A 27841-nucleotide genomic window follows, 5' to 3' on the forward strand; every position below is an offset into this window, starting at 1 on the left:
TGACAGATCTTAAGAGGATTTGCATTGCAGATAATGAGAGAAACTCCCCAAATACTGAATACTTTCCAAATTCACTTTAAGTGTGTTGCTCTCGTGTGTGTGTGTGTGGGGTGGCAGACCTTGGCGATGGTGTCCTTGTTGGTCAGGATGTTGAAGAAGAACTGAGAGGTAGGTTGTGCTCGGCAGTCTGTTATTGGACAGTTGCAGTTCATCACCAGGTTCTGCTCAATTCTGGCCGCGAGGTACTCCTGCCAGCAAGACTAGGAAGGAAAAATAAATTAATTATCATGAAATGGGAGTCCTGTGACAAACTGTTCACACATCAAATAGGAGCAGATGTTACGACTCAACATGAACAGTCTAATTCATCCTTAAAGCAGCACTCAGCAGTTGAAACAATAACAAAGCACCCTCACCCCGGTTTCGGTAAAAAGCTGAGGGATGGGGTTGGAGAAATCTAACCGCTCAAATTCATAGACCAAGCTATCCATGAAGGGACTGACCATCCATGATATCACATTTTTAGTTTAAACCATGTTTTAAGGCTGTAGTGTTTGTTTACATTTACTTTGTTTACAAACATTGTAAAACAATCTTATATTTGGGGTTCTGATGGGGTAAAGACAGTTGAGCTCATGGGGCATTTATAAGTTACAGTGCCTTCAGAAATTATTCACATCCGTTTACTTTTTCCACATTGTGTTGTGTTACAGCCTGAATTTAAAATTGATTACATTTAGATTTTTGTGTCATTGGCCTACACCCAATAAATACACCATAATGTCAAAATGGAATTGTTTTTAAGAAATGTTTACAATGTAATAAAATATGAAAAGCTGAAATGTCTTGTATCAATAAGTATTTAACCCCTTTGTTATGGCAAGCCTAAAAACGTTCAGGAGTAAAAATGTGCTTAAAGTCACATAACACAGAACCCAAACCGGCTGTGCGTGTGCGCCATCGTGCATAAATTTATTTTGTCCCCCTACACCAAACGCAATCATGACACGCAGGTTAAAATATCAAAACAAACTCTGAACCAATGACATTAATTTGGGGACAGGTCGAAAAGCATTAAAAATGTATGCCAATTTAGCTTGCACTTGCTAGCTAATTTGTCCAATTTAGCTAGCTTGCTGTTGCTAGCTAATTTGTCCTGGGATATAAACATTGAGTTGTTATTTTACCTGAAATGCACAAGGTCTTCTACCCCGACAATTAATCCACACATAAAACGGCCAACCGAATCATTTCTAGTTCTCTCCTCCTTCCAGGCTTTTTCATCTTTGAAATTATATGGTGATCGGCATCTACACTTTTACCACGACAACCGGCAAAACATTTAGTCTTTCAATCACCCACGTGGGTATAACCAATGAGGAGATGGTACCTGCTTCTATAAACCAATGAGGAGATTGGAGAGGCAGGACTTGCAGCGCGATCTGCGTCAGAAATAGGAATGACTTCTATTTTAGGCTTTGGCAACGCAGACGCTCGTTGGCGCGCGCGAGCAGTGTGGGTGCAATAATTGAATAACATGTATATAAAAATGAATTTTGCGACGCTCGCACACGCGACGTGTCCGGTCAGCATGTTTAAGTTGCATGGACAGCATGATTTTTGAATGACTACCTCATCTCTGTACCCCACACATACAGATAATTGTAAGATCCCTCAGTTGAGCAGTGAATTTTAAACTAACCTAAATGAGTGAAAAGAAGGAAACCTGTTCAGAAAAAAAAGATTCCAAAACATGCAACGTTTGCAATAAGGAACTAAAGTAAAACGGCAAACAATGTAGCAAAAAAATGTACTTCATTTCCTGAATACAAAGTGTTATGTTTGGAGCAAATCCAAAGCAACACATCACCGAGTACCAATCTTCATATTTTCAAGCATGGTGGTGGCTGCATCATGTGGATATGCTTGTCATCGTTTTTTTTATAGGATACAACTAAATGGAAGAGCGCTAAGCACAGGCAAAATCCTAGAGGAAAACCTGGTTTAGTCTGTTTTCCAACAGACTGGGAGACAAATTGACCTTTCAGCAGGACAATAACCTTAAACACAAGGCCAAATATACACTGGAGTTGCTTACCAAGAAGACAGCGAATGTTCCTGAGGAGCCGAGTTACAGTTAATCATTTTCATGCCGATTTAGGTTATCTAGCAATGATCAACAACCAACTTGACAGAGCTTGAATAATTTTTGTAAGAATAATGTGCAAATATTGTACAATAGCCGAATACACTAATTTGAAGGGGTGTCCACATACTATTGTATATATAGTGTATGTGGACACCCCTTCAAATGAGTGGATTCGGCTATTTCAGCCACACCCGTTGCTGACAGGTGTATCTAATCGAGCACACAGCCATGCCATTTCCATAGACAAACATTGGCAGTAGAATGGGCCGTACTGAATAGCTCAGTGACTTTCAACATGGCACCGTCATAGGATGCCACCTTTCCAACAAGTCAGTTCGTTACATTTCTGCCTTGCTAGAGCTGCCCCAGTCAACTGTAAGTGCCGTTATTGTGAAGTGGAAACGTCTAGGAGCAACAATGGCTCAGCCGCGAAGTGGTAGACTACACAAGCTCACAGAACGGGAACTCCGAGTGCTGAAGCACATAAACATCGTCTGTTCTCGGTTGCAACACTCCCTACCAAGTTCCAAACTGCCTCTGGAAGCAACGTCAGTACAAGAACTGTTTGTCGGGAGTTTCATGAAATGGGTTTCCATGGCCGAGCAGGCACACACGCCTAAGATCACCATGCGCAATTCCAAGCGTCGGTTGGCGTGGTGTTAAGCTCGCCACCATTGGACTCTGGAGCAGTGGAAACGCATTCTCTGGAGTTATGAATCAAGCTTCACCATCTGTAGTCCGACTGACGCCAGGAGAACGCTACCTACCCCAATGCATAGTGCCAATTGTAAAGTTTGGTGCAAAAGTAATAATGGTCTGGGGTTGTTTTGCATGATTCGGACTAGGCACCTTAGTTCCAGTGAATGGAAATCTTAATCTGACAACATACAATGACATTCTAGACAATTCTGTGATTCCAACTTTGTGGCAACAGTTTGGGGAAGGCCCTTTCCTGTTTCAGCATGACAATTCCCCCGTGCACAAAGCAATTTCGATACAGAAATGGTTTTTCGAGATCGGTGTGGAAGAATTTGACTGGCATGCAAAGAGCCCTGACCTCAACCCCATCGAACACCTTTGGGATGAATTGGAACGCAGACTGCGAGCTAAGCCTAATCGCCCAACATCAGTGCCCAACCTCACTAATGCTTGTAGCTAAATGGAAGCAAGTCCCCGCAGCAATGTTCCAACATCTAGTGGAAATCCTTCCCAGAAGAGTGGAGGCTGTTTTAGCAGCAAAGGGGGGACCAACTCCATATTAATAATTAGAATGAGATATTTGATAAGCAGGTGTCCACATACTTTGTAGTGTATTTCTCTATCTCATTTCAAATAATGTGGGGGAAAAAAATCTAAAACATGTTTTCACTTTGTCATTATGGGGTATTGTGTATAGATGGGTGGGGAAAATATCTATTAAATCCATTTTGAATTCAGGCTGTAACAAAATGTATGAATACTTTCTGAAGGCAAGAATCAAATGGATACATATCATTCATTTCCCAAAAGTCCCAAAAATTATATAGCAACTGCAAAATGTCCCTTTAAAGCATCTATACATGATTAAACTAGTTTAAGGTTGGAAAAGGATTAGGAAAATCGGTAAAAGGTGACAGACCCGGCAGCAGTAGTGCATGCAGCAGAGGGTGGGAACGGGCTCTGTCTCCCCTGTTTGAGAGATGAGGCACACAGGGCAGCTGGACACAGGGCTGGGGGGTGGCTGGGGGTTCCAGCCCCTCAGCCCAGCAGCCATGACCAGGGAGTCCGGGTCGTCTGTGTAGCGCTGGATCAGCACGTCCACGTTCCACTTGCAGTGGACCAGCAGGTGCTCAGCCCGGTCCAGGTCCAGACTCAGGGTGCCAGAGACCTGCTGCACTGTGCGCTGCATCAGCTGCCGGACCTCCTCCTGGTTCATAGTCCGGCCCATGGACAACAGGACAGCCTCCAGGACCCCGTCTTCCACACTCTGAGGGGCTGCAATGATGCCTTCCAGGCTGGAGGAGAAGACACAGCGGGTCACAAGAGGTAACTTACAGCTATGGAAATCTTAACTTCTTAAACGTGAGGAGGGTCACAGTTTAGCATGATTACATTGGAAATACTCTCATTTCAGAGAACAAGCATGTGTTATTAAAAACAGTGCGGCAGAATAACATCCTTATGGAAAGCAGAGCTTGTAATTATCAGGTTAGTAGTTCATGTGATTTTAATGGCAAAGAGCTGTAGAGACAAATTGTGGTATCTTCATTAAAAAAGAGCACCCCACACAGCATTTCTAGACTACTGTATTATACCCACACAAAATAAGAAAGCAACAAACGTGGTTCAAAGTTTAAATGTTCTTTATTATTTCTATTAATAGAACATTCACTTGCATCTTTTGACTGTTTCTCAACATATGGCATAACAGCCTAGATATTTTGTTGTGTTGCATGTATTAGACTATTAGAGCCATGGGTTTCTTTGAAGGTAATGGCTTACATAAACAGCATCGGTGGCCAATGGTCATCCTGTAGGTGAAATGACTGACATTGTCAGGCATTGCCATGCAGCCACAGTTTAGGTCAATGTGTATTTAAAAGCTCAACTAGGACAGAACGAGTACATATGGCACAAATAAGTGCTGTAACGTCAGGGCTGAAGACATCAACCCAATTGGTTAGCTATTAAAGCATTTATGCAATGGCTATAGCAGACAGACATATACATGGAAAAGAAGGCCTGTTAGTAATTATTCTACTCTCCTTCCCTACAATTCAAAAACAAAGAACTTGCCCTGAGATACAAAATCAACCGAGACCACACCAGCAATCTACATTAAAAACCCTTCCCCCACTAGGTCAAGGGTCGTCCGCACACCTGATGTCAGCGTTGCTGCTGCTGGGTTTATTCTTCAGCTCTGCCTTGCTGAAGGAGATATGCGCCTGGCCCTTCTGGGGAGTGGAGGGGTCTTCAGGCAGGAACTCCACGATGTGGGGGCTGTCCTCGTTGCGCCTGATGTAGCCCTTGCTGATGACATGCATGACACAGGACAGCACGTCTGTAGTGCTACAGCTGAAACGCACTGAGCCTGGGGAACGAGTCACCTCCCGCTTCTGACACGTGTCCAACACCTGAGAGAGGACAAGGGATAAAATAAGGGACATAAAAAGACACCCGCTGCTAGCATCTGGAACATCAAATAAAGATGAACCGAAATAAAAGCTGATCCTAAAACATGGAGAGATGTATGTTTACACTACCACTACACAGGGTAGCCTAGTGGTTAGAGCGTTAGACTAGTAAACGAAAGGTTGCAAGATCAAATCCCTGAGCTGACAAGGTAAAAATCTGTCGTTCTCCCCTGAACAAGAATTTGTTCTTAACTGACTTACCTATTTAAATAAAGGTAAAATAAAAATAAAACATAGGATCAGTTGATCATCTCCAATGGTCACACATGAGGGAACAAGGCCTTACTCTGAACACCAGGTTGTCTATGTTCATCTCTTTCTCAGCCTTCATGATCTGGATGATGAGGCAGTAGATGAAGTTCCTCTTCCTCTCCAGCGAGCAGGCTGCGTCCTCGTCCACATTCAGGTAGGTCTGCTTGGGTAGCAGGTAGCAGTAGCTTCGGTTTTCCAAACTCTGAGACAGAGCTTTTTTGTTCAACCTCAGGACTCCTATGTGTGGAGAAGGACAAAACCTTACATTCAGTCCAACTCCACAAACGCCAACAGTAAATTCAAACTGTCATGAAAATAACATCTAACTGAGGAACAATTCAGGGGATGGAATCTTTTTTTGTAAAAAATTGCTGGATTGCAGGGATCCACAGTAGCTCCATAGAATGTATTTGTGAAAAGCTCAGAGAAAGAGCTAGCCAGGGAAAGACAGAGCGGTAGCTCACCATTCACAAGATTGTTGTCGGGGCTGTCTGTGGTGAGAATGCCCTTCTCTGCAGTGAGGGGAGACAGTGCATGGGCCAGCACTGTCGGAGAAAGGCCTGTAGCCTGCTGAAGAGCCTCCACAGATACATCCTGAAAATAATAACAGGAGGTAGTTTAGTGTCGATTAAGAAAATGAAATAATTAAACTAAATTTCCCATTGTGCATTGCACTGTGTTTCCCCCATCTAGTTACCTGTTGGTGGTTGAACTGTAGGAGGATGTACATCTGCAGGGTGGAGACGTAGAGAGTGCAGGAGCCATAGTGCAGCTCTGCATGGCCCAGCCAGGTCCACTGTAGACGCCGGGGCTTACTGTGGGTCAAATTGTACATGCACTGGCCTGCAGACAAACACACATCACACACCAATCAGCCTCTAGCACTTCGTTCTCAAAGATGACATTGTAACGAACTGGCTCTGATGGAACTTGGGAGATTTTGGCTTATGAGAAAGATCTAAAATTTACTAAACAAAAATATACGCAACATGCAAGAATTTCAACGATTTTACAGTTCATATAAGTAAATCAGTCAATACAAATAAATGAATTAGGCCTTAATCTATGAACTTCCACCCACTGGGGAGCCAGGCTCAGCCAATCAAAGAGATTTCCCCACAAAGGGCTTACATACAGAAATAATCCTCAGTTTCATCAGCTGTCTGGTCTCAGACAATCCCGCAGGTGAAGAAGCCAGATGAGGAGGTCTTGGGCTGGTGTGGTTACACGTGGTCTGCAGTTGTGAGGCCGGTTGCACGTATTGCCAAATTCCCTAAAACGATGTTCGAGGCGGCTTATGGTATGAGAAATGAACATTCAATTCTCTGGCAACAGCTCTGGTGGATATTCCTGCAGTCAGCATGCCAATTGCACGCTCCTTCAAAACTTGAGACATCTATGGCATTGTGTTGTGTGACAAAACTGCACATTTTAGAGTGGCCTTTTGTTGTCCCCAGCACAAGGTGGACCTGTATAATGATCATGCTGTTTAATCAGCTTATTGAAATGCCACACCTGTCAGATGGATGATCTTGACAAAGACGAAATGCTCACCAACAGGGATGTAAACATTCTGGGTTTTTTGTGCATATGGAACATTTCTGGGAACTTTTATTTCTGCTAATGAAACATGGAACGAACACTTGACATGTTGCGTTTATATTTTTGTTCAGTGTATATCAATATGAGGAGAGAAACATACAGCCAAAACTTTGTAAAAAGGCAGAATGGGACTGACTGTTAGAGTAGAAGTCTGTGAACTCCGCCAGGTAGGTGGAGAGCTGCTTGGGGAAGTATCTGCTGGAGTTGTCCAGGTAGCAGGGTGAGGAGACTGCCCAGCAGCGAGGAGACAGGACCAGCACCTTCACCTCACTCTCCTCATCAGGCTCGGACGGCTGATCATCCATCATCTGCAGCACAGAAAAGGACAACATTTTTGGGAGGTTATGGGTTGGATTCCCAATAGGCCCTATAACATTGTAATATGTTGTCATGACTCTCCTGTGAGGATCCAAAGGATCAGGTTACAGTGGATCAGCTCTACAGAGCTCCCTCTCTCCCGCAGAGGGGGAGAGGAATGATGTGGGGGTTTTATGACACCTCACGTAGATCGTTAATAGGCAGCAGACGATTCCTTTTGGGGCCTAATTTGGGCAATATGGAATGCATCTTTGTGTGACAGAAGAGTTTGCCGCCCAAGAATTTCAACATCACACCATGGACAATATATTTCAATATCCGAATATTGGGAATGATGAGAGATGGAATATGGAAAATGATTGTCTATTTTGTGATTTCATTAAAAGCTGCATGAAGACGTTATAACAAAAACATTGTAACTTGAAGAGTTTTCATACGTGTATGTCATGTTTACATACTTTACATTGTGTGGAAAATATCCAGGATAAAGAATTTTTTATGACGATAAGATTGTGATTTTAATTCTCTAACGAGATCATATTGTGATACCTTGCCTCGTAACTAGCCACGCCCCAGGGAACCCAGAGAGCATGCCAGCCTGATGTAAACGCCTCAATTTTACCCGAGGGTATAAAGCATTTGAGTTAAGAATGAACATATCAGACTACAAGGGCCACAAGCTGCAGCTGAGGTCTACGATTAGTCACGACCCCGAAACGCAACACTAGGTTGAAGACAAAGGAACCTCTTAATCATTGCTACGGTTGAGTACTGTATCTAAGAAGGTGAATTTAAGCAGGACCATCCGGTTATTCTCTTGAAATCATTGTTTGTCTACACTGCTCTTATCCCCACTCTGGGATCATCTACACAGCTCAGAAGACCACTCTTCCAGAACGAGTACAAGTAAACAGACAACTAAGAGAAAGGACATTGTGACATCTTGTGGACAATCAGAGACTTACACCGAGGAACAGACCCCTTCTCACCAATCGGAACTCTGCCCACAGAGGCCTGGGCCCAACAGAGACACCCGATGAAGACCTTCAACACGTAAATAACATGCATTACTTTTTCCCCTTAAGAGCGACAGTTTGTGGCAAAGTATTAAGGCTATTATAAGTATAGTTTCCAAATGTATCCAAGAGTTGCTTTCTTTGTCGCTTTCTCTCTCTTTAAATCTCCATCATGTATAGTTAGTGTCATATTGTATTAGTCCGCTAAGGACTTGTTGTCATTGTGTTACGTTTCTAATCAATAACCTACACCGTGTCTATCATATGTTATCATTTAGCTTGTTAGTAAATAATCAAATCAAATGTATTATACAGAATGATTAGTAAGACTCGGGTTTGTGCAGATTTACGAAGTCAACGAAGTTCAGAATGAAACTGATATGAGGAAATTATTAATTGGTGACTGGTACGATGTCTATATACTCGAGTTAATTCGGGACACGTTAACTAATTAAACATACTTTTCCTGTGGTGCCCCAAATTCCTAATGAGTTAGTTGTTACATGATTAATTTAAATTGAGTAATAATTATTCGATAAATAGCAGTCATCACAATGATAGTCACGTCACGACAATGTGTATGCTGCTTTGAAAACGGTCATCTGTTATATACAGTGAGCTCCAAAAGTATTGGGACAGTGTCACAGAGTACATTCTGTACTCAACCACTTTGGATTTGAAATGATACAATGACTGTGGGGTTAAAGTTCAGACTATCAGCTTTAAGTTGAGGGTATTTTCATCCATAATTACAACACTTTTAGTACATAGTTCACCCATTTTAAACGGATCAAAAGTATAGGGACAAAATCACTTACAGTTAAAGTCGGAAGTTTACATACACTTATGTTGGAGTCATTAAAACTTGTTTTTCAACCACTCCACAAATTTCTTGTTAACAAACTATAGTTTTGGCGAGTCAGTTAGGACATCTACTTTGTGCATGACACAAGTCATTTTTCCAACAATTATTTACAGACAGATTATTTCACTTATAATCACTGTATCACAATTCCAGTGGGTCAGAAGTTTACATACACTAAGTTGACTGTGCCTTTAAACAGCTTGGAAAATTCCAGAAAATTATGTCATGGCTTTAGAAGCTTCTGATAGGCTAATTGACATCATTTGAGCTAATTGGAGGTGTACCTATGGATGTATTTCAAGGTCTACCTTGACATCATGGGAAATCAAAAGAAACCAGCCAAGACTTCAGAAAAAAAATTGGCGACCTCCATAAGTCTGGTTCATCCTTGGGAACAATTTTAAAACGTCTGAAGGTACCACGTTCATCTGTACAAACAATAGTACGCAAGTATAAACACCATTGGACCACACAGCCGTCACACTACTCAGGAAGGAGACGCGTTCTGTCCCATAGAGATGAACGTACCTTGGTTCGAAGAGTGCAAATCAATCCCAGAACAACAGCAAAGGACCTTGTGAAGATGCTGGAGGAAACAGGTACAAAAGTATCTCTCTCCACAGTAAAACGAGTCCTATATCAACATAACCTGAAAGGCTGCTCAGCAAGGAAGAAGCCACTGCTCCAAAACCGCCGTAAAAAGCCAGACTACGATTTGCAACTGCACATGGAGACAAAGATCGTACTTTTTGGAGAAATGTCCCCTGGTCTGATGAAACAAAAATAGAACTGTTTGGCCATAATGACCATCGTTATGTTTGGAGGAAAAAGGGGGATGCTTGCAAGCCGAAGAACACCATCCCAACCGTGAAGCACGGGGGTGGCAGCATCATGTTGTGGGGGTGCTTTGCTGCAGGAGGGACTGGTTCACTTCACAAAATAGATGGCATCATGAGGCAGGAAAATTATGTGGATATATTGAAGCAACATCTCAAGACATCGGTCAGGAAGTTAAAGCTTGGTCGCAAATGGGTGTTCCAAATGGACAATGACCCCAAGCATACTTCCAAAGTTGTGGCAAAATGGCTTAAGGACAACAAAATCAAGGTATTGGAGTGGCCATCACAAAGCCCTGACCTCAATCCTATAGAAAATGTGTGGGCAGAACTGAAAAAGTATGTGCGAGCAAGGAGGCCTACAAACCTGACTCAGTTACACCAGCTCTGTCAGGAGGAATGGGCCAAAATTCACCCAACTTATTGTGGGAAGCTTGTGGAAGTCTACCCAAAACGTTTGTCTACCCACGCTAAAGAAATTAAAGGCAATGCTACCTAATACTAATTGAATGTATGTAAACTTCTGACCCACTGGGAATGTGATGAAAGAAATAAAAGCTGAAATAAATCATTCTCTCTACTATTATTCTGACATTTCACATTCTTAAAATAAAGTGGTGATCCTAACTGACCTAAAACAGGGAATTTTTACTAGGATTAAATGTCAGGAATTGTGAAAAACTGAGTTGAAATATATTTGGCTAAGGTGTATGTACACTTCCAACTTCAACTGTATGTCTGTTAAAGTAGTCAAAGGTTGTTAGTATTAGGTCCCATATTCCTAGCAATCAATGCCTATATCAAGCTTGTGACTCTACAAACTTGGAGTCATTTGCTGTTTGTTTCAGATTATTTTGTGCCCAATAGAAATGAATGGTAAATAATGTAGTATCGTTTGGAGTTGCATATATTATAAGACTAGAAAATGTTTCTAAACACTTCAACATTCATTTGAAAACTACCATGATTACAGATAATCCTGAATGAATCGTGAATAATAATGAGTGAGAAAGTTAGACGCACACATATCATACCCCCAAGACATGCTAACCTCTCACCATGACAATACAATTGAAGGGGATTTTCTGAGGGGTTTGATATTAATGTCGTCTGTAACTTTCTCACTTTGTCAGGGAGGTGACTAAGAGCCCGATGGTCACTCTGACAGCGCTCCAGAGTTCCTCTGTGGAGAGGACAACCATCTCTGCAGCACTACACCAATCAGGCATTTATGGTATGGTGGCCAGACGGAAGCCACTCCTCAGTAAAAGGCTAATTAAAGATTCTCTGTCCGATGAAACCAAGATTGAACTCTTTGGCCTGAATGCCAAGCGTCATGTCTGGAGGAAACCTGGCATCATCCCTACTGTCGTGACTTGACTATCATTACTCTGATGACTGCTATTTTAACTCAGTATTTTACCAACTAACTAAATTATTACTCAATTAAATTAATCATGTAACAATTAACTCATTAGGAATTTGGGGCATCACGGGAAAAGTAGTTTAACGAGTTACTTTCTCCCGACCTAAACTCTAAAGATATAGATATCTCTTGCATCAATAACAGTCAATTATTAATCATTATTTTTTTTCATTTTTTCCCCCATGTTTTTTTGGGGGGGGGGGGGGGGGGGGGGGGGGGGGGGTATTAATCATTATTACCTCAGTCTCATTCTGAACGTCGCATAATCCTTGGATCCACAAGAACCCTAGCCCTTCTGAATATTCAGTACTACACAAATTTATTTAATTTATTTACTAACTTAATAATAACACAGAATACACATACATGAGATAAAAGTTCCTAGTGGACTGGCAAGATGTTACACATATGGAGAGTGAAGAGTGGTGCAGCGGTCTAAGGCAAAGCATCTCAGTGCTTGAGAAGTCACTCCAGACACAACCTGGATTCAAACCAGGCTATCACAACCGGCAGTGATTGGGAGTCCCATAGGGTGGCGCACAATCGGCCCAGCGTTGTCCGGGTTTGGCCAGTGTAGGCCATCATTGTAAATAAGAATTTGTTCTTAACTGACTTGTCTAGTTAAATAAAGGTTAAATAAAATAAAAGAGGGAGAGAACACTTGGAAACATTTGGAAGCTACGCTCACGGAAATATTAATGCTTAGCACCCTAACCTCTCAAACGGATTAGAAATGCCGCAAGAAATGTTGCAAGTCACGACTTCACAGGAGAGCCGTTTGAACAAAAAAAATATTTTTATCAAAATGCGTTTTTTTTGGCAGAAATGCCTTAAACTTAAAATTGTTTAATGGCAACCTTCCCACTAGCCATGATCGGCTGAGATAATGTGTGGGCTGGACATGCAGAGAGAAGTTCGGATTTGTCTGCCATAGTCAAGGCTTCTGTCTATTTGAGCTCGTCAGTCTGTTGGTAATCCTGTGCGAAGGCGGCTTTTTGAAAAATGTATTGTGTAGTGGAGCTGCATAAGTGTTGCTCTCCACATTCTGGAGGATCACGTTTTGAAATCAGTGGAATTAGAGTATGATAGCTAGAGATGGAGAAAACACCTCTCTCTGGATTACATCTTCAAACTAAGGGCAACCGTGGTATGGCATTCCTGACAGGCAGACACGTCCATCATGCATGATGTATACAGGTAAGATAGCTAGCTACATTCAGATATTACACGTTTGTAATTTTGACAAAGTGGTTTCATTTCAAGCTAAACTGTACTGCTAGCAAGCTAGCTAGCGAACGTTAGGTGGCTGATGTTATTTGTTTCCCAGAGCCATTTGCTTTTCTAGTTAGAGCCTAATGTTAGCTACCTAACAGTGGACCTGGTTGGTTAGCTTCCAGCACTGTGGCACTGTTGGCATGTTGTTCATTGTTGTTTAACTAGCTAACGTTAGCTGGCTGACTCGTTAGCTATCGTTACGTGTGTGATCTTAAACGTTGTTTACCTAGCTAGGTTCGTTGTTTACCTAGCTAGCTAGCTAGCTAGCTAGCTAGCTAGCTAGCTATATGTCTTAAGCTAAAGTGTACTGTTAGCTAGCTAAAGTTAGCTGGCTAGCTCCCTTGCGGACATTATTTGTTTCCCAGAGCTGTTAGCTTTTCTAGTTAGAGCCTAATGTTAGGCATTGATGGCACTTTGTTCATTGTTGTTTAACCTTGTCAATATGGGGGCGCTGTTTTCACTTTGTAAAAAATCGTTCCCAAATTAAACTGCCTCGTACTCAATTCTTGCTCGTACAATATGCATATTATTATTACTATTGGATAGAAAACTCTCTAGTTTCTAAAACCGTTTGAATTATATCTGTGAGTAAAACAGAACTCATTTTGCAGCAAACTTCCTGTCAGGAACTGAAAAATCTGAAATCGGGGGCTCTGTTCCAGGGCCATCCTATTCATTTGCATGAAATCTATGGGTCTACATACACTGCATACGCCTTCCACTAGATGTCAATAGGCAGTGAGAGGTGGAATGGGGTGTATAGCTTTATCTGAGCGCGAATAAGACCTCTTGGAATGACGAGACCAGTCTTTTCATTGTTCAGCATGGCGCGAGAAGGATCTCTGGATTGCGTTCTGAAAAGCTTTCGTTATAGACGTTAGATATATCCGGCTCTGATTTTATTTGATATATGTGTTAAAAACATCACAAAGTAGTTATTTTAAACCGGGTTATATCAGTTTATTGCGATTTTCGGAATTTTCTTTGTTTTGCGTTATAGTGAGTTGGACACTCCTGCGCCACATGGCTAGCTTTGGTTGCTATTTCGACAGATGAAGAGGACATTCTACAACCGAACAAGGATTAGTCTGGACAAAGGACACCTTGTACAAGATTCTGATGGAAGCTCATCAAATAGTAGGAACCATTTATGATGTTATTTCGTATTTCTGTCGAAAATGTTTAGACGTATTTTCCGCATTGATTTTGGGCGCTGTCTCGCTATAACGTAAGCTGTATGTCGTACTAAAGTTATTTAAAAAAATCTAACACAGCGGTTGCATTAAGAACTAGTGTATCTTTCATTTGCTGTCCAACATGTATTTTTTAATAAAGTTTATGATTAGTTATTTGATTAGATTAGGTGCCTCTCCAAGATTTCTCCGGACAATTTCTGTATTTTGACTATGTATTCACATTGTAAAACCACGATTTGTGCCGCTAAATATGCACATTTTCGAACAAACCATATATGTATTGTGTAATATGATGTTATAGGACTGTCATCTGATGAAGATTGTGAAGGTTAGTGAAAAAATGTATATCTTTTGCTGGTTTATTCGCTATCGCTGACGTTGCGTTGAATGAATGCGGTTGTGTGGTAGGCTATTGTAGTAAGCTAATATAATGCTATATTGTGTTTTCGCTGTAAAACACTTAAAATCTGAAATATTGGCTGGATTCGCAAGATGTTTGTCTTTCATTTGCTGTACACCATGTATTTTTCATAAATGTTTTATGATGAGTATTTAGGTATTTCACGTTGGTCTCTGTAGTTATTCTAGCTGCTTTGGTTAGATGTGATGGTGGCTGCAATGTAAAACTATGATTTATACATGAAATATGCACATTTTTCCAACAAAACATATGCTATACAATAAATGTGTTATAAGACTGTCATCTGATGAAGTTGTTTCTTGGTTAGTGACTATTTATATCTTTATTTGGTCGAATTTGTGATGGCTACCTATGCGGTAAAAAAATGGTGAAAATATGCGGTTGAGTCTTTTGCTATCGTGGTTAGCTAATAGAAATACATTGTGTTTTTGCTGTAAAACATTTTAAAAATCGGAAATGATGGCTGGATTCACAAGATGTGTATCTTTCATCTGGTTTCTTGGACTTGTGATTTCATGATATTTAGATGCCAGTATTTACTTGTGGCGCTATGCTAGTCAGCTTTTTTACTGATGAGGGTGCTCCCGGATCCGGGATGGTGACTCGTGAGAAGTTAACTACCTAACGTTAGCTGGCTGGCTCTTTAGCAAACATTACGTGACGTGTGAACAACACCCGATGAATATGGCCAGTGTCAGTAAACATCTGCAAAAAAGCGTAATGAAATTGTTGCCAGCAGGGCTGGTTAGGCCGTCTTCATGTTATCCAGAGGTAAACAACTCACCGGCCAGAGCGTCAAGTGTGCGCTTCGAGAGTGAAACGAGATGGGTGGGGCTAAAGCTTAAGGTGTGAATGGTGCTGAATGGGTGTAGACAAAGAAGAGCTCATCACTAGATACCAAAACATTCAAAGGTGATTTTCACAAGACTATACAAGTTGATCAACTTCCAAAGCAGAATTACTTTCCCATTGTTCCTCAAATGCAGTGTATGATATACCATTTTGTAGCTCCGAGTCTCTACTTTTATCCAAAGTAAAAAAAATTAAAAATAAACATTTTGCTACATAAGACCGAATCCAGGTGGTGAGTCACATTTACGTGTAGTTGTACCTGATTGTCATCCATCTGTTGAAACCAATTGATCCGTCTCTGGGTAGTCGCTCGATGTAAGGCTCTGGTTGTCCACCAGAGGTCACAATGTCCTTTGTAGAGCTTCTCTGGTAGTGGAGTGTTTGTTAGAACAAATACTTCAGATGTACCAATGGTTGTCTGTTGGGATTCTCCTTCCCACCTTGGCTTTAGTCAAAGTTCTAGGACCACTTTTACATGCAGGTGATCTCCACACTCATGTTGAGGTTGAGAGCTTCCAAGTTTCTAACCATTTCAACGTGTAGACCACGGTCTCACATCTTTTGGTCTCGCAGTGATCTCAGAGTTTAAACCATTTGTAACGTTCAGCTCGCGCTGTATATCGGCTGGTCTGGTAGTGGTCTCAAGGTTGATTCTTCAGGTTCAGGCTCCCGACCACTTTACACGCCAGCAGCAACCCGGCATGTTTTGGTCTCATAGTTTTAAACCATTTCGTAACATTCAGCTCACGCTGTCTGTCAGGCTGGTCTAATGTAAATTTCATTAGCGGTTCCTTAAATAATTCTTAGGGCTAGGCCCCTTTTTTCTCCACTTCCTGCCTGAATGACGTGCCCAAAGTGAACTGCCTGTAGCTCAGGCCCTGAAGCCAGGATATGCATATAATTGGTACCATTGGAAAGAAAACACTTTGAAGTTTGTAGAAATGTTAAATTAAATGTAAGGTTAAATAATGTAGGAGAATATAACACAATAGATATGGTATTAAAAAATCCAATGTTTTTTTTGTTTTTTTGAGAGACCATCCTCTTAGAAATGCAAGAGAAAGAGCATATTGAAAATGAACTCCCTGGATGCAATTCATATGGCTTCCACATGGTGTCAGCAGTCTATGTTCAAGGTTTCAGGCTTATAACTTCAAAAACAAATAAGAAATATCAGTTTTGGCAGAAGGACACAGTCTTGGAAATTTGTGTTTGCGCGCGCCATGAAGACATTACGCACCTGCTAAAATTGGTTTCCTATTGAACATACTTTCTTCTGAAATAAATATTATAGTTTGATTACATTTTAGGGTATCTGAGGAGTAAATAGAAACATATTTTGACTTATTTAAACAAAGTTCAGGGGGTAGATATTCTGATTCCTTTCTCTGCAAGTTGAACGAGTGGATTACTCAAATCGATTGGCGCCAACAAAACTGACTTTTTGGGATATAAAGAAGAACTTTAACAAAACAAAACTACATGTTATAGCTGGGACCCTTTGGATGACAAATCAGAGGAAGATTTTCAAAAAGTGAGTTAATATTTAATCGTTATATGTGAATGTATGAAACCTGTGCCGGTGGAAAAATATTTTGACGTGGGGCGCCGTCCTCAAACAATCGCATGGCATGTTTTCGCTGTAATAGCTACTGTAAATCAGACAGTGCAGTTAGATTAACAAGAATTTAAGCTTTCAGCCGATATAAGACACTTATATGTACCTAAATGTTTAAAATCCATAATATGTATGATTATTTATTTGAATTGCGCACCCTCCTGTTTCATCGGAAGTTATCCCGTTAGCGGGACACTGATCCTTAAGAAGCTTTTAAGCACTCAAATTGTTATGTCAAAACTCAGGCCAAAAGAGGTGGTCCATCACGCCAACATGTCTGTGCTCACTTGGGCGCGTTTACTGACTGGGCACAAGTTTATATGAAACACAATTACCTAATTTAGAAGGCTAAAATCACATTGCTATCTTCAAAAAAGCATTTTCCTATTTATTAATATATTTTATACAACATTTAGACGTAAACTTGATACATAGAATGCGTACACTAAGAATTACAGTTACTAGGTTATACCATCCTTAATGACATCACAAAATAATAAAACCGTATGACAGGATTATTCTTCAGATCCCCAAGGACCAATCTTATGAATATTGTGCCAACATTCATTCTTTGTCCGTTTAGTTTTTGGCGGAAAAACGGATTTCTTCCCCAATAATGGAGGGCAAGAAAGAGATTGTTCTCAAAAAATTTAAGACCCAGTGTTAAGGTGTCAAGACCGGCACAGCCCCCCTTCCCCTCTTCTGTGGGCGAGAGGAGGTCTGGCTATCTTCAAACATTTGCCTAGCTGATGGGTCTTTTGATCCACTGTCAGGAGAGTCATGACACTATGGTGAAGCATTGTGGTGGCAGCATCCTGTTATGGGGATGTTTTTCAAAACGGCAAGGACCGGGAGACTAGTCAGGATCGAGGGAAAAAAACAGAGCAAAGTACAGAGATTCTTGATGAAAACCTGCTCCAGAGTGCTCAGGACCTCAGACTGGGGTGAAGGTTCACCTTTCAACAGGACAACGACCCTAAGCACACAAGACAACCCAGGAGTGGCTTCGGGACAAGTCTCAATGTTCTTGAGTGGCCCAGCCAGAGCCCGGACTTGAACCCGATCTAACATCTCTGGAGAAACCTGAAAATAGCTGTGCAGCGACGCTCCCCATCCAACCTGACAGAGCTGGAGAGGATCTGCAGAGAAGAATGGGAGAAACTCCCCAAATACAGGTGTGCCAAGCTTGTAGCGTCATACCCAAGAAGACTCGAGGCTGTAATCGCTGCCAAAGTTTCTTCAACAAAGTACTGAGTAAATGGTAGGAATTCTTACATAAATGTGATATTTCAGATATTATTTTTGGTATATTCTGCTAAAAAGTCTAAAAACCAGTTTTTGCTTTGTCATTACAGGGTATTGTGTGTAGATTGACGAGTTAAAAAATATATTTAGCATAAGGCTGTAATGTAACAAAATGTGGAAAAGTCAAGGGGTCTGAATACTTTCCGAAGGCACTGTATATATATAAAACATTGCAATGGTGGTTTTCATTCTCTGCTCACCTCCTCGTTGACATCCTGCAGGGTCTTGTCCAGCTGCTGGAGGCGGTAGAGGTGGAACTCCTGCTGCAGATCTTCAGACTCACTGAGATTCTTCAGCATCTGCTGGGGGAAGCGGTTTGGGAAGCAGGTGCCTATCTGCATTATGACAGCAGTCTCCAGCCACACCTTGCTTTGTCCCAGCAGCCTGTCACCAAGGTAGTACCTGTGGAGGAGGGGGATAGGGTGAGACTCTAGACAATGCTACAATATGGTCCTTTTATGAATGATAAATGGTCTTAGCTCACGGTTCAGAACAATTATATTGCAGGTTGGAAACGTTTTAAATCAAGATAATATAATTGAAAAAATGAGCTTATGTTGAATTGTGTTGCAAATTCTATTATGTGAGCAGTGAGAGACAGACATAGCCTAGGCTACTAACCACACAGAGAGAGAGTGGAGCCGGGAACTGTCCATTATGTGTGTGGTGTTGAAACATTCCTAAATTGTCCATGTGCAGAGCTTATGTTCCCTTCCACCTCTTGACAATACATTTCCAAGTTTATTTTCCCTGACTCCTAGCTCAAGTGAAAATGGCTAACAGGAGAAATAAAAAGGTTATGATGGGGGATACACCATCGTGGAAACAGGTGCTGCACAAATCATTTTTCCAGTCATTGTGGACGAGAACAACAACCCGGTAGATGGATACCCAACTGGCAAAAGTGCAAGTAGGTATTAGTTTACGATAATTTGGTTAATTATTACATGAATTCAGGTTAATTTGTTCATTTAGACCAATACACAGCCCATATAAAGTTTAAACCTACGAGGCTGGTAAAAGTTTGAGTAGCCAATAATCTACAGCATATTCGATTCTGGGAATTGTTTATTTAAATTAAACAGATTATTTAAACAATACTGAATGTAAGGGTATTGTTATGTCGGCTATAAGCATCAGTAGGGAAGGAGTCGGCTAATAAGAAGGCTCTTTTTTAAAAGCAATTTGAGTTGTGCAGCATTACATTGTGAAAATAACAAGATGGGCCTATCCTTCTTAATTCATGACATGTTTCCTTTTATCCAAATGTTGAATAGACATGCAGACTAATTCATTATAATAGTGTACTACTCTGGAGTCTTAAAAATAATGAAATAAATGTATATGTTATTTGGAGGGTCACAGATCGGCTCCAGGAACAATTCTAGGTAGATATCGGGTGGTGCTTGGAATTTATGTGGGAGGTGTTAACTCGACATGACACAACGACAAAGTTCCAGTTTAACAAAGTTTACTATACTATATGAACACACTACAAGTAGCCATCACACTCGAGGCTAGGTCCAACAACAACCAAGACCTCCTGCGCATGCGCACTCTTGACTGAGTGATAGCCCCGTAATAACAGAAATATAGGGATACTTAAAACATGAACTTAACAATCTCCCCCTTTTCTTTAAAGACAAATAAAACATCAACAACATAATTAAATGTCCAAGTATTATTCAAGATCCCCCATTACAAATGGGTTGTGTGACAGTTTTTATTTGTATTACTCAAGCTGCCACTTTCCATTACTGAGAGCCTGTAGGAGCACAAGACCGGATGCTCCTTTTTAAGTCAGACAGTCAGCAAGCTTTTCCTTTGTGGTTGACCACAGAATCCTCTGGATTCTCTGTGCTTGAATAAGTTCCTTGATGCTGCTTATCTCAAAGTCTTTTCTCTGACAGACTTGGTTGACTTCACAGCATCAACTAATGAGTAGTTGACAGTGACACAAACTACAGGTAGAAAGTGCCGTTTTGTCCCACCAGTGTTAACCTAGCGAAGCATCACTGAAGACAACTAGTTTCAAAGAGTCATCTTTTCCAACATGCTGAAATTTTAAAGTCACTTTTTGTGATTTCAGTTTACGAACAACTTTGTTTGCCTCATGAATGGTTTGTACAGTGCCGTGTTTTGTGTTAGATGCCAAGTTGCAACCATCAAACCAGGTCTACTCGGTCTCGCAGCCCATAAAATTTGTCCTATCTTTGACCTCAATTGACCAGCTTCAATTCCACAGAGGGGAATTCCTTTGTACGGCTCTTGAAGAATCCATGTGGATAGGTTGAAGATTCTTGATATAGCTCTCCTGTTGCATCAGTATTTTTCCATCAACTGTAATAAACTCTATGCCAACATAACAAAAATGATCATGCTCCTCACGGCCAACCTAGAAAACAGCTTTGAGGTGTGGAATCACAGTTGAAGCAAAGGTCTGTGAGCCACCCCAGATAAAGTCATCAACATGACAGGCAAGTACTCCAGTCACATTGCAGTCTTGATCAAGCCAATAGAAGACTGCAGGATCCACTTGTGACATTTTTCCACCTGTATTCAGCATTTTTGCCTTGACTTTGTTGTACCAGTAGAGTGATCCATCTGCCAGTCCATACACACACTTCTTTAGTTTCCACAGTGTTCCTTCGCTTTTAGCTTCAGGCGGAGGTCGGATGTGAATGTCCCTTGACAGCTCTGTTCCCTGCAAAAATCCAGATTTGATGTCTATGGAATTAAGTTTCCATTTTTTCTGGCAGATCACTGACATCAGCAATCTGAGTGACTCTGAGGTGCATGTCGGTGAGTCTTTTGGGAGTTCTTTAGCAGCCAGCTCCTCAAAACCTCTAGCCACTAGACGTGCTTTGGGCACTATTCCAGTTAATGATTCTTTAAGGGTACACACCCACCTTGTTGAGACGCACTTTTGGCCAATGCCTTTGACTTCCTCAAACACTCAATTTTTCCTCCAATTACTGAGCTCATCTAGCTTAGCTGAGTCAAATGACACGTCCTTTGTTTCAAGTACATCATCATTTTGAATGTCATGCTGTTCTTCTCGATTTTCCATTGGTTCAATTCTGATATTATCTACAAGTGGCAGGTCAGCTGACCCTGTTGTACCAGAAAGTGTAGCTGGTTCAGAGTACTGCAAGTTGTACCAGCTCTTGTGTTTTGCTTTTCCTGCTCGTCCAATTACGGTTGCTGTATGTGGAATACCACTTTCTCTGTCCGTGTATTTAACAGTTTGTCCAATTTTCAGATTGGAACAACCATGTTCTCTTAACACATGTGGCTGTTGAATGTTTTCCTCATTTGAACGCTCAACAGTATTACCTGTGGCATGGTTGAAGGTCTCTACTCCATTTCCTGTGTCAGTTTCGTTGTCCATATCATTGGATGCGACATCTGGTATGTTTGTGTCTGTTACTGTGTCCTTTTTGTCATTTTCATTAGGAGACTGATTCTCAGCAACAGCCCCTCTATCTTGTTGATCATTTACTTTCCGCAATCTTGAGTGATGCACCCTGACAATCATGCCTCCGTGCCTCACAAATATCACCACACCATCTTTACCAATGACTACTCCCGGTCCTTTCCACTTGACAGTCAACTCGTTTGTAATACACTTTGTTTCCAGTTTCGTACTTCTCATCATCATTATTCCCTGAACTGCTGAGTAACTTCTGAAGTCTGTCAACTGTATCATGTCCAAACTGTTTGTAAAGCTTTAACAATACTTTGTGTTTTTCTTTAGTGCTCATGTTCTCTGTGTCAGTCAGAATCGCCATGTGCTCTGTGTCAGTCAGAATCTCATTTTTGCATGGAGTCTGTGTGATGTCTTTGTCTAAAATGTTTACACAATAGTGGCCTGAGGTAGTAAGTTCAAGAGTCACTGGTTGTTTAAACATCACTGCCTGGGCATTTTTTATGTCTACTACAGCCCCTGCCTTCTTGAGGGAAGCTTTGCTTAATAGTAAGGGGATATCTGTAGGGACCACCTCTGTTTCAATGTGACACTTAGTCTGACCAATTTTTGCTGGTATCTTAACTCTCTTGGTAGAATGGACAATTCTCCCATCTCCAAATTTGAAAGCTCTGTTGCTTTGTGTCAATCATATTTTGTACTTCTTTCATATTTAGTTCACTGACATAGCTATCAAGCCATTTTGCACCACACACTGTCCGTGTACATGCAGTATCAATCACAGCAGATCCTAAGGATTCAACTATAAAAATCTCAGTATCAAAAGCAGATTCATTTGAAAACAGTGTAATGTTACACTGCTCTATCTCTGTGTTTACATTTTCCTCTGTTAGTTTAACTTGTTCATTTTTATGAGGACAGTCTTTAACCCAATGGTAAGTGCTTTGACAAATTGCACATTTTGATCTCCTTCCATTTTTGTCCAGTGGATTTGTGCCGGGAAATGGCGCCCTCTTCTGGTTGTCTTGAGAACGTGACTTGTTGGCACCTTTTCTGTGCTGCTTGGTGTAATATGCTGCGTCACTCACTTGCATTCCATCTGTTATTGGCGCGACAGACGTCTTCTCACCAAATATTCCTTTTAGTGCCGACTTCACAGATGCAAAAGTCAGCACAGTACAAGCAGTCAAAGCCAACTGTTTCTCCCTACCATCTAGACAAGCAGTGTCTAGCAACTTGAACCCTAACACTGCATCTGGGAGAACCATGTCGTACTTGCGCATTCTATTGTACCTCTGTTCGAAATCAATGATGTAGTCTGCCATTGCAACCGAAATATCTCTCGTAACACTGTCAAATTTTGAATATGCCTCGTAGGCACGGTCTTTCTCTTCTTTGGGAAATACAGAATCCAGTGCTGTGATCAAAGTTCCCATACCGTCATCCTTGTTCAAATCCTCCAGGGATATTTCCAGTGCTGTATCTCTCGCTCTTCCCTCCAGCGATAATACCACCGCAAGTGCTTGCTTTTTCGCCTCCAGATTAGTAATGCGTGTCCAGATTCCCAGTTAATTTTTCCAACTTTCGTACGACCTCTTCTCGTCGAAGCGAGGTGGCACGTTGTAGTTAGAAGCCATCCTCTGCTGCCAATGTTAACTCGAAATGACACAACGACAAAGTTCCAGTTTAACAAAGTTTACTATACTATATGAACACACTACAAGTAGCCATCACACTCGAGGCTAGGTCCAACAACGACCAAGACCTCCTGCGCATGCGCACTCTTGACTGAGTGATAGCCCCGTAATAACAGAAATATAGGGATACTTAAAACATGAACTTAACAGGAGGCGTGTGGCAGGTGCGGTTCCAAAAAACTGACCCGTGCAGGAATCTGCAGAGATAAAGAAATGTGGCCTTACCTGTAACAGTGCTCAAAGGTGTTGGCAAGCTCCAGGCCGGAGAGGAAGAGCATAGGTTCTAGAAACTGCTGCAACTGGTTAAGAGTCTCCACGTTGCCAGAGTCCACTCCACTCTTCTGGATCATCATGTCGATGTACTGGGCAAACCGCTCACTCATCTGCAAACACAGAGATAGCGAATGTAACCCACACAGACTGCAGTGATTTGGAGCATAGATGTGTTACAGGTACACTGCAAGGTCACGTTCATTTGGACTATTGCCGTTTTCTGTTGCTTGCCCTTATGAACATGACCCAGGTAGTATTGAGTACAGGTCATCCAGTATAACTCACATGCATGGCGGTGAGGATGGAGAGCTGTAGGAGAGCAGCAGAGAAGCCGTGGCGGAGAGCCAGCACAAATGCTGTCTGTTGGCCAAAAAGCTCCTCCATGGCATTCTTCAGACGGAGGTACATGTTCCTGTAACGCTCCACAAAGTCTGTCTGACTGCACGTTGAGTCCAAGAACTTCTTCACCTGTTAAACATGGGTTGAGTAATCACTCAATTTAAAAAAATATATACATTTAAAAAAATTAACTTAAATCCGGCCTGAGATTCATTTACTGATGCCATCTTGACTTAAACTTTAGATCCGAATTACTACGCCTACTTACTTCAAGAACATTAGATCAGAGTAGGTTTATAATGGGCCTCAGTGTTTTTAGAGAAGTAAAAGTGTCTAACCTGTCTCTGTACCACGCCCTGCCAACATAGTGCTATCCCTGCAATACTGCTGATGTTCTTCCCCTTCGGCTTGACAAAGTTGGAGGACGAAGAGGACACAGCAGCTGCATCTTTGTTCTTTCCCTCTTTGCCATCTGAAAGAAAATGACACAATCAGTTATCTTCTAGGCAAAAGGTTTGAGAAATTCAAGGTAAAAATAAATAAAATGCATATCTTAAAGTATGTGGACAAATGACTGGATTCGGCTATTTCAGCCACACCCGTTTGCTGTCAGGTATATTAAATTGAGCACACAGCCATGCAACCTCCACAGACAAACACAGGCAGTAGAATGGCCTTACTTAGGAGCTCAGTGACTTTCAACGTGGCACCATCATAGGATGCCACCTTTCCAACAAGTCAGATTGTAAAATGTCTGCCCTTTTAGAGCTGCCCCGGTCAACTGTAAGTGCTGTTATTATGAAGTGGAAACATCTAGGAGCAACAACGGCTCAGCCGCAAAGTAGTAGGCCACACAAGCTCACAAAACGGGAACGCCGAGTGCTGAAGCACGAAGGGTGTAAAAATGGTCTGTCCTCGGTTGCAACACTCACTACCAAGTTCCAAACTGCCACTGGAAGCGGGAGCTTCAATGAAATGGGTTTCCATGGCCGAGCAGCTGCACAAAAGCCTAAGATCACCATACGCAATGCCAAACGTCAGCTTGAGTGTTGTAAAGCTCACCACCATTGGACTCGGGAGCAGTGGAAACGCATTCTCTGGAGTGATGAATCACGCTTCACCATCTGGCAGGCCGACGGACAAATCTGGGTTTAGCGGATGCCAGGAGAACGCTACCTGCCCCAATGAATAGTTGCAACTGTAAAGTTTGGTGGAGGAGGAATAATGGTTTGGGGCTGTTTTTCATGGTTCGGGCTAGGCCTCTTAGTTCCAGTGAAGGGAAATCTTAACCCTACAGCATACAATGACATTCTAGACAATTCTGTATTTCCAACTTTGTGGAAACAGTTTGGGGAGGCCCTTTCCGGTTGCACCATGACAATGCCGCGTGCACAAAGCGAGGTCCATAAAAAAATTGTTTGTCGAGATGGGCAACAAAAGTCTTCCACACCTAACATCAGTGCCCGACCTCACTAATGCTTTTGTGGCTGAATGGAAGCAAGTCCCCGCAGCAAAGTTCCTACATCTAGTGGAAGGCCTTCCCAGAAGAGTGGAGGCTGTTATAGCAGCAAAGGGGGGACCAACTCCATATTAATTCCCACGATTTTGGAATTAGATGTTTGACAAGGAGGTGTCCACATACTTTTGGTCATGTAGTGTATGAAACTGCAGCCAAAAACAACTGAAAGAAACAAAGGAGTAACACACCGTCCTGATCATTTTCAATTCAAACTGGAGGGTTGCGTGTGGGTGGAAAGCAGAACGTCTCAGTCATTAGTAATATAAAAATGGAGATGCTGGAAGAATAACTAAATGCAGTACATTAGACTCTAAGCTCTTACTTACTCTTTAAAACTTTGCTTCGGTTGATACCTTCTGAAAACAAAAGAAATACGGAAGACGTGATGGGTTGTCGACCAAATATTATGAATAAAGTATCAATACCTTCGCATTTCCAAATATTATACTACCATGTAAAATCTAGTCTTTAGTCTACTGAGATTTATTTGCAACTCATTTTGATTAGCAATTCCTGTAGGATTTCCGCACCCAATTTTAGGGGCAATAATTGCCAAAATACTATTCAAAAAGGTTGAGGCGCCTACATTTTGCCCCACTGTGCCTAATAAAATATCAGTCACAGCTGGACAGAGAGAAGACTTGTGGTTATACCAGAAGTAAAGAGGTGGTAGGGTATAAGGGTTACAGGATTACTCACTGCATTTGATGGGTGGCTTGAGCTCCTCTGTGTTCACTCGGCTGGTATCCACATGGACCAGTAGGTGGGTGAGGCGACGGACACGGGAGTTGAAGATGGCGGCCCGACTCTTGCAGCGCCTGGCTGACTCTGCGTTGTCCAGGTACTCAGTGAGTAGCCAGGAGAGGGGACTGAGGACTTGGGTCTCTGTTAGGAGTGGAGGACAAAGGCAAGGTTGGTATACTACAACGCTGACAGAAAATCATCTTAGTTGATGAAAATGTATAGCTGACAGAACGTAGCTGAATTGCAGGAAGTGAGAGAGGCAGACGGAGAGAGAGAGGATGTTTCTCAAAATGCATACTACCGTGCTATGAGCACGCAAATTGGTACATGGGACGGTCAGAGTATGATTCAAATCAAAGTAATGCGAAACGGAGTACAGAGGGCACTTGTCGAATGCTTACTCCATTTGAACATATTTTTAAGCATGCAACAAAGTATGCACAGAAATATTACGCAACCACGTAAAAATTACACAAAATTTGAACTGTAGCGAGAGAAAATGAAACGTTGCATAGCCATATCTCATGTTGCCTGACTACAATATTATATCTTAATACGTTAATAAATACATGCTGTGTTAATTTTGGCATGTTTACCTGCCCACAAAACCCATTGTAGTGTGCGTAGATCTTAAGCCCATACAGTCAATAGGGCTAACTGGCAATCTACTACGGTTAGTTAGCTAGCCAGATCGCCATGAAGAATTGGTTGCTCGCTACCCACGAAAATTGTACATCTACCTTGCATAACATTAGTTTTAGGTCATTTTTGCCTGTTTGGCTAGCTAGCTAGATTATTACGATTTCCATACAGCTAGCTGATAATTATGAAGTAAAACGTTTGCTTTGTGTATATCTGGTTTCGTCTCCATTGTTGCCATTGTCCTGGCTGGAAGAAGGTTCAGTGAATGAGGAGTTGCAGTGTGAGGTAATACAGTAGTGGGAGTGCTTCTCAAATGTAATATTTTATGCGTTCTCCACACTCTCGTCCTCACAAAAACATACTCAGGAGAACGTCCTCGTAGAATAAACTTGGCGCATGAGTGTGGCGCACGGTAGTATGCATATTGAAAAACATCCAGAGACTCCGGAAGTTACCAGAGATGGTGATGCTCTGTACGATGGGGGTGATGAGGGCCTCCCAGCAAGTGCGTCCCAGAGCCTCCGCTGCCTCGGCATCGGGCAGGAAGCGGTCAGCAAACATCTGCTCATGTCGTAGAGCGCTGTTCAGTCTGCAGACACACACACCAGGCCAGGTTAGGGCAGTCTGGGGGTGAGTGCAGTTAGCAGTAGTGTGTATAGTAGAGACAGGTTTACTTGTTGAAGAGCTGTAGCAGCTGGGCCTTGTCCTCAAGTATCTCCTGGCACCAGGTGTGGGCCTTGGTGGTGTAGAAGAGGTAGGTGCGACAGCAGAGCTGCTCCTTGAAAACGGGCCAGAAGGTAGGCTTGGGCCCCAACACCTCAAAACCGTGGACCCTCGTGTCGATGCCACCCTGGTGCGAAGAGAAAATTATGTTAATGCAGGTTCAACATTTTAAA

General features: G+C 41.9%; 1 protein-coding gene across 4 annotated transcripts in view; it reads right to left on the reverse strand.

Moving 5' to 3' along the window:
• Positions 1–27841, reverse strand: part of LOC129836227 (cullin-9-like) — a 77271-nt gene that overhangs the window by 13102 nt on the left and 36328 nt on the right. For 3 of the 4 annotated variants that reach the window (XM_055902099.1, XM_055902098.1, XM_055902100.1), the window contains exons 19-33: positions 27620–27795; positions 27401–27534; positions 26259–26444; positions 25886–25915; positions 24379–24512; positions 23987–24169; positions 23654–23811; positions 18505–18706; positions 7313–7484; positions 6272–6417; positions 6039–6168; positions 5609–5811; positions 5009–5262; positions 3768–4143; positions 120–260 (exon numbers count right to left, since the gene is read on the reverse strand). In XM_055902099.1, coding sequence (XP_055758074.1) covers positions 120–260; positions 3768–4143; positions 5009–5262; positions 5609–5811; positions 6039–6168; positions 6272–6417; positions 7313–7484; positions 18505–18706; positions 23654–23811; positions 23987–24169; positions 24379–24512; positions 25886–25915; positions 26259–26444; positions 27401–27534; positions 27620–27795 — 2625 coding nt within the window. The remainder of the gene's footprint in view (positions 1–119; positions 261–3767; positions 4144–5008; positions 5263–5608; positions 5812–6038; positions 6169–6271; positions 6418–7312; positions 7485–18504; positions 18707–23653; positions 23812–23986; positions 24170–24378; positions 24513–25885; positions 25916–26258; positions 26445–27400; positions 27535–27619; positions 27796–27841) is intronic. The other variant, XM_055902101.1, reaches the window with a different exon arrangement.

The sequence above is a fragment of the Salvelinus fontinalis genome, chromosome 37 (assembly GCF_029448725.1).
Source record: "Salvelinus fontinalis isolate EN_2023a chromosome 37, ASM2944872v1, whole genome shotgun sequence".
NCBI classification, from domain to species: Eukaryota; Metazoa; Chordata; class Actinopteri; order Salmoniformes; family Salmonidae; genus Salvelinus; species Salvelinus fontinalis.